Source organism: Nuphar pumila, chromosome 6 (assembly GCF_984573655.1).
Source record: "Nuphar pumila chromosome 6, dmNupPumi1.hap1.1, whole genome shotgun sequence".
NCBI lineage: Eukaryota > Viridiplantae > Streptophyta > Magnoliopsida > Nymphaeales > Nymphaeaceae > Nuphar > Nuphar pumila.
In genome coordinates this window covers 7,488,664-7,496,573 of record NC_143254.1, presented here as the reverse complement: position 1 = coordinate 7,496,573, position 7,910 = coordinate 7,488,664, and the positions used below count along the sequence as shown (strand labels likewise).

General features: G+C 37.6%; 1 protein-coding gene across 3 annotated transcripts in view; it reads left to right on the top strand.

Moving 5' to 3' along the window:
• The first annotated feature begins 688 nt into the window (after nt 1-688).
• The window catches only part of LOC149833806 (glycosyltransferase BC10-like), a 30,994-nt gene continuing 23,772 nt past the window's right edge, over nt 689-7,910 (top strand). For all 3 annotated transcript variants that reach the window (XM_090009862.1, XM_090009864.1, XM_090009863.1), the window contains exons 1-3: nt 689-933; nt 1,025-1,088; nt 1,893-2,301. In XM_090009862.1, the coding sequence (XP_089865988.1) occupies nt 1,969-2,301 (333 nt within the window). In that variant the 5' untranslated portion in view covers nt 689-933; nt 1,025-1,088; nt 1,893-1,968. The remainder of the gene's footprint in view (nt 934-1,024; nt 1,089-1,892; nt 2,302-7,910) is intronic.

The window sequence follows — 7,910 nt, the reverse complement described above, 5'->3', positions numbered from 1 at the left end:
TCCATGACATGATCAAACACACAGACACTCATACGTATGGTTAATATTTTGTAATAACTTTAAGTATTATTAAATTTTTTAATATTAAAATATCAAACAATAGTTTTTTATTAATAAAAAAAATAAAAAATTCATGTTTTATTTTCAAAAAAATTTCAAACTTGCACATCAAGTCCTTGTCATACGTACGTGAAAAAAATTACAAAATGGTGTGTAACACCTTTTTTATTTGGAAAAAATTTATTCAAAAGACCGAACAAATTGATAATGACATTTTCAAAACACACGTGACAAAAATATCGATTAATAAAAGATCATAAAACATTTAATGTTTGGCACCTGTTACCTTTGGCCTGCTTTTGTAATATTTAGGATTTAGAAAATAACAAAAATACCAATTATACTTCAGCTTCAGCACGGAGTCACGGATAACCGAATATGATAGCTTAAATGTTGGGAGTTTTTTTGTAAATTATTGATAAATTTGAGGTTTTCTATAAATAACTGATAAGTTGATCGGATTTTATAAATTGCGCTTTTAACCGGCTGCGATCCCTCAAACTTGACAAACCCATTTAGTAAATTTCTCTTCCCGAAAAGCCGTGTTTTGGAAAAAAACAGAAAGGCATTCCTCGGTATGAAAAAATTACTTTCCTTTTAGTAGCGGACTGAAATTTTCTTTTTTTTCGTTGGAGGAAGCGTCTGCCTCGACGCCGTCTTAGAGAGAGAGAGAGAGAGAGAGTGTGTATGTGGACAAAGGGGAAAGAGAAAATAAAAAGGGGAAAATTTTAAAAAGGAAGGAATTTCCTCTCTCTCTCAGATCTGAAACATATTCTCCGGGAACGATAAGGCTCTCCTTTTCCCTCACTGCGTCTCTCTCTCTCTCGCGCTCGCTCGGTCGCCTTTTCGGCTTCCACTGCACGCTTTCTTCGGGTAAGTGTTTCGTCTCCCTTCTCTCTTCATTCAAGCCGTTGCTTTTTCCTCTGCTCGCATTCTGATGTTCGTGTTTGGATTGATCGGATAGTGGGAGAAGACTCTGACGATAGAGGAGTTTTCGCGGGTTCGAAGAGGTCCGGGAGCTGGAGCAGGTCAAGTTTGTGTTTTTTTCGTTTGGATTTTGGTGTTATATTTCTAATTCTGCTGGATTTTTCGAGTGTTTAGCTGTTGAGACAGGTTAGATCCGTGTAAAAGGTTCTAGGGAGTAGGAGAGAACGGAATTTCTGTTATTTTTTTGTTGGTTCCCTGATGATCTCTGTGCTTGAGCTCCGATGGATTCCAATTCGTTGAGCAGCTGGAAACTCGCGAGATTGCTGATATTCAAAGTTTTTGCAAAAACCATCCAATTTATGATTTTGTTTCCTTTTTATCTGGATTTTTGATGTTCGTATACATATCCTGTTCGAATTTTCATGGATCAGAGCCATGGGAGTTGTTGATGGTTAGGATTTTAGATAGTGGAAATCCGTTAGTTTATGACATGTTTTGATATTTTGTTGCTTTATTTTGTTTTTGAGGTTTCTGTCGACCTCTGTTGGATTGTTTCCAGGTGAAATATGATCTCTGACTAGACTGTCGGGAGTTTCGGAGTCGAGATGTAATGCATCTATGAACGTTTCCAATTTTTTGGCTGCTTCCTTTCTGATTAGCATGCGCATTGCTAAGGAGACTATTCTATCTAAAGAGTAGTGTATGACGAGGGACATTAAACTTTTGGCCGATCTTTCTCCTTTGCTGTCTTTATTTCACGATGTGGATCTGTTTGTTGATCTGAAAACTTTTGTATTTTGGCTTGTCTTGACTGCTGCGAATTGGTACTTTCACTTTATTATAGCTTCAAAACTTTGACGAGAAGGATTAGACTTTTGCATTAAATTTATCAGAAATTGTGGCAGGGCACTGTTGGGAGTTTTGGTATACTGCTTTGATGGTGACTTTTTGAGCGAGGCTTGGCAGAGAGGAATTGAAGACATGCAAACGCCACGCAATAGATCATCTAAGAGGCCATTATGGATTATTGTCTTAGTCACCATGGTGTGTATGTCTCTGATAGGTGCTTATATTTATCCTCCTCGCCGGTATGCAGCTTGTTACTTCTTTGCTTCAACTGTTTGCCACCCTTTCGGGATAAGCGTTCAGACTGTCCCTGCAAGATCTTACACTGATAATGAGATTGCAGCTCGTGCTGTCATTAGTGATATACTTAAGATGCCTCAAGTTCCACCCAAGAACGCAAAAATTGCCTTCATGTTTTTAACCCCAGGTTCTCTGCCTTTTGAGAAGCTCTGGGAGAAGTTCTTTCTTGTAAGTAATTCCTCTTGCATTTGTTAATATTCGTGGTATATGATATTAGAAGACATCAAAACGTGCATTTGTTGTGCTTCTCAATTATGTTCCCTAATTCAGTAGATTGTAGTATACAGCTTAAAGTCATAAAAGTTTTGGCTAAATTATGGTTACAAAAGCAACGGTTTATGGATTTTCTATGCCTTATTGTAAAGTTGTAGAATATTATTGAATGATGTTGGTCCATGGTTCACGTGATACATTAACGTTAACTGAACCATATCTCACATAAGAGCATGCTACAGCAAGCTGTTGCTTAACATTTCTGCTTGAACGTTCATAATTGTATCTCAAGTTCTTGTCGTAACTGGTCTTCTTAACCATTGTTATGGTTCGACAAATTCTTGCTAATTCTCGGATGAAGTCTTGGAAAAGAAGACAGCATCAAGAAATTCATATCAATCATCTCCAAGTGAGGAACAGAGAGGGATATCAAAACAAAATACTCTGACATGATCTTTCAACGTTCACTCTTTATATGCTTTGTCCCATAACAAGCTGAGATGCTAAACTCCTTTATCTGGTGACTGGTCAAGATAGGGGGTCTATAGCTGGTGAATGCTTATTTAAGTTGGGAATAATCTTGCAAATCCCTGGAAGATCCAGAGTTGTTTTACAAGGTTTATTCAGTAGACATCAACGAGTGGCTGGAAAAGATGGAATTGCAGAAGTTATGCCACTGGTTCTCATCTAAAATATCAAATCTAAGTGCAAAATCTTTCTGCTACACTTGTAACTAAAGAGTGCCCATGCATCAATGGATGTGATCTAATAAATCATGTAGCTACAGTGCAGTGGTAAATGGGCATGTACATGGTGTTACTGCTGTCTAATGAATGCAGTAGCTTCCCTGATTAAGGTACCTACTAAATGGGTAGGCATAGGCAAGTATTCCACACACTAAAATAGAGGGGCAGTTGCATGACTTCTAGCCTATGAGTAGGATTCATCATTCAAGGGGTTACTTGATGTTGACATGAATATTGGTGTCGGAAAGAAAGAGAAGTACTTAAATAAAGAATGAAATAGCTATTTCAAAAGAAGAGAGGGAGACAACATTGATTTCCTTTCTCTTGTATGTGGCACCAAATAATTTAATATGCATTAAAATGAAAGGAACAGGCAGGGGGTCGGCTCTTAAATCAGGCTGACCGAGGGTTAGTTGTGGTAATAGCGAAAGGGAGAGTCCTTGCATTGACTGGCTTGATGCCTTTCTTCTTGGGTAGCAACAAAGAGAGAGAGAGAGAGAGAGAGAGGTGTCAATGGGTTGAGCCCCTATAAATATAGCTGTTGGGATCTCCCAACAGCTATATTTGGGCAATGCCAATATTGCCCATTACAAAAATAGGAATTTACAAAACAAAAAAATAAAAGAAACAAAAAATATACAACGACACTAGTGCCCCTAGTGAGCACAACCTATACAGTGAAAAGACTGAAATGCCCCCATTGGGTATTACCTATTACATCATTATATATATATGCACACACACACACATGTACAACTTAATGGTAACATGCTAAGTCATAGGGATTCTGCCAACCAGGTGCCGACTCGACGCGGGTGCGGCACCTGGTGCGATCAACGTACCTAGGATCATAACTGTCCAATGTTTAGACTTAAAAAAAAATGAAGCCCGATAAAAAAGGGTTGAGGGGAGGATTAGGGCAATTTTTTTTTGCCCTAATTCCGACCTCTCCTTCCCGATCTCGACTGTGCGACGACCCCGACGCCGGCGATGGCCAGTCTCCCTACCCTGATGCCGGCGACGACCTCGAGCGACACCGTCCGGTATGCATCCTCTCTCTTTCAATCTCTCTCATTTAGATTGATGAAAAATCTGTAATTTTAGGTGTTGAAAAATCTGGTTTTATTTATAGATGTTCACGTTGGGTTTTAAAGCAACGAAAATCAGTTTTTTTTTTACAGAGGTTCACGTTGGATTTTAGGGAAAAATTTGGTGTTATTTATAGATGTTCACGTTGGGTTCTAAAGCAACAAGAATCAGATTTTTTTTATAGAGGTTCACGCTGGATTTTAGGGAAAAATCTGGTTTTATTTATAGATGTTCAGAGGTTCACGTTGGATTTTAGGGAAACATTTGGTTTTATTTATAGATGTTCACGTTGGGTTTTAAAGCAACGAGAATCATATTTTTTTTATAGAGGTTCATGTTGGATTTTAGGGAAAAATCTGGTTTTATTTATAGATGTTCACGTTGGGTTACTGTTGTTATTTGTTAACAGTTAAAACTTAAAAATTATATTATATATATAATTTTTTATATTTTTCCGCACCCCCGCACCCACACCTGCACCCATGTGACATAGGTAACATGGGTATGTGTGGGAGCCAGAGTACCTATTTCGAGATGGGTGCAGGTTGGGTTGTGTTAAAATGTATTCCTATATATATATATATATATATATATATATATATATATATATATATATATATATATATATATATATATAGAGAGAGAGAGAGAGAGAGAGAGAGAGAGAGAGAGAGAGAGAGAGAGAGAGTATATATGTATACGTATCTCTCTCTCTCTCTATATATATAAACCCCATAAATGGTAATTTAGACTGTTCACATTTTATGCATATTCCAATGGGAATATGCTTGTACTTTTTATCAAGGTTTTAAAACCCGTGACTCGGGACTCGACTCGTTCTTTATTGACTCGGCAGGTCAACTCGGTGACTCGGACCGGGTTTTGTTAACTTTTGATTTCAAAAGAAAAACAATATATAATTTGTCTCAAACCATGTTTTTCAGTAAACATATAGTCTAAAGAGTTGACAGAATAAAAAATTGCAAGTTCAGAGAGTAGAAAAAGTACAAACTTCTTCATAACAAGGTCACATGGAAAGATCAAGTTACATGAAGAAGCTGATGAACCATAATACAACTACAGCGAAAGATAAATAGAAATAAAAAGGACATTAATGAATACCTTAAATTCAAAGGTGATTAGCTTATTGAGCCAAAGCATGCTGCTCATATTTGACTCAGGTTTAGCTAGATGAATATTGATTGTCCCCAGCTAGAACCTCTAGGTAGAAGAAATGGTTAGAAGAGGCAGGACAAAGGAGGGACTGAGCAATTTTCATTTGCATGTCTTTGGTATTCAATGAAGGCCCCATGTAACTGAGTCTAGAAACATACTTAAAATCAAGTTTCTAAATAGAATGGTTTAGGAATTTCAGCTAAACTTCTCCAGAAGACACCCTAGCTTTTGTTAGCTTTCCTTTCTAGTGATCTCACCTCAATGAGAACAACAACACATCATCTTGCATAAAAAACCAGATTGAATTAGTTGCAACAAGGTAAAACAACAATAAGAGAATGAATCACCGGAAGAAATTCCAATTATGACCAAGGGAAATGCTGTCACATGGATACATGTACAAGCATACTGTACAAGATCAGCACAACTGGTATGATATGGGTGTTTCTGTCAAAAAATAAGGATGCCAGGGTACAGATTGTTATGCACAGGTGTGGGTGCAGGTATATTTAAGATTGCAAAAAAAGAAATTCACAAGAATATAAAGATACAGAATTTCAAACTTTGTACAAGAATATATTTGTATATACAATGAAGGATATGATATGAGTGCATAAAGTGAGAGGTGTATTTAAGATTGCAAATAGAGAAATTCACAAGAATATGAAGATAAGCAAATACAGACTTTGTACAAAAATGTATTTTTATATACAACGAAGGATATGATGTGTTCATAAAACAACACTCAAAGGCACCCAACACCAGAACATGAAGTACAAGCACCGATATGTGTATGCTTCACTTTTTTGTTAGATCTTTGAATCATTTCTTTTGCCAATATGTTTAATCAATACATAAAGATTGATAGATTATTGTATCTTTGAACTGGTTTGTCTTGTAATTTATTATTTATTATTAAACTGTTATTTTAAAATACCCAATAAATCAAATTTCAAATATCCCAGAACTCGGCCGAGTCAAGGCAAGCCGAGTTTACCCTGCCGGGTTGACTCGCTGGAGGGCCGAGCCGAGTCACCGAGTTGACTCGGCGAGTTTTAAAACCTTGCTTTTTATTTTCTGCTTATTTTCTTCTTTATTTTTTCTTCCTTTTTCTTTTTTCCTTTTCTTTTTTTTATCTTGTACTTGCGTTGGGGGGGGGCAATCTAGTCGTTGGGCCCCTCCAACGGTCACAATAGTGATCGTTGGAGGGGCTCCAACGACTGGATTGGAGCCCCTCCAAGGGTCCCTCTTTGGTTCTTATAAATAGGGGTTCTCTCCTTGTACATTGGTGTCGTTTTTATGTGTGAGAGCTCAAGCTCCTTTGCATTTCAATAAAGAGATTTATTTTTATGCCTTTGTGCATGTGTGTGCTACTTTTATGCCTTTGTTCATAATTATTCAAGTGTTCTTTGGGTGCCTTTGTGCACATCTCTTGTGAGGAATTAGTGCTTGTATGCATACTGTCTCTTTGAAGACATTTTTATATGATATCACAACTTGGTTATTATAGAAGTGAATAGTGTGCCACTTCATTTCATTGTGCGCCTCGAAAGTTGTGCACTCCTCTCTCTCTCTCTCTTGGATTTCAGCGTGAAGACCTCTTGCCATTTGTATCAAGTAAGCTCCAAGGAACTCTTTTTGTGGTAAGAATTTAGTAAGCAACGAAGTAGTGATGGGAGTGTAGTGAAACTTGGTGAGCACGAAATACCGGTGGATGATTCTTTCAAATATTTGGGATCTATCATTCAAAAGTATGGAGAAATTGATGGAGATGTAAATCATAGGATAAAGGTTGGGTGGATGAAATGGAGTGCAACTGGAGTGTTGTGCGATCGTAGAATGCCATTGCGGTTGAAGGGAAAGTTTTATAGGACGACTATTAGGCCCGCTTTACTATATAGTACGGAATGTTGGGCTGCCAAGAGACATCATATTCAAAAAATGAGTGTAGCTGAGATGCGTATGCTGAGATGGATGTGTGGAAATACAATAAAAGATAAGATTCGGAACGAGGAGATACGTAAGAAGGTAGGCGTTGCACCCATTGAAAATAAGATGAGAGAGAATCGTTTACGGTGGTTTGGGCATATTCGACGAAGGCCTAATGATGCTCCAGCTAGAAGGATGGAGAAATGGAAAAATATATTAGTTAAAAGAGGTCGGGGTAGGCCTAGGAAGACATGGATGGAGGTGATAAGAAAGGATATGAATGCTTTGAACCTCACTGAGGACATGGCATTGGATAGAAATGAATGGAGGAGAAGGATTCATGTGGAAGACCCATAATGATTTTCTTTGTTGGTTCATATCGCCGACCCCAATTGTTTTGGGATGAAGGCGTAGTTGTTGTTGTTGTTGTTGTTCTTCTCTTCTTAAATGGGGGAAAATGATTTACACTTTTCTCTTGGGTTCAAATTTAATGGCTCAAATTATCATGTTTGGGCCGGAAATATGGAAGCTCATATCAAGGGCAAAGGGCTTTGGGGATATGTTCAAGGCTCAATACCGAAACTGGAATCAAAGATTACTTTGGTAGAAAGAGGAGAAATAAAA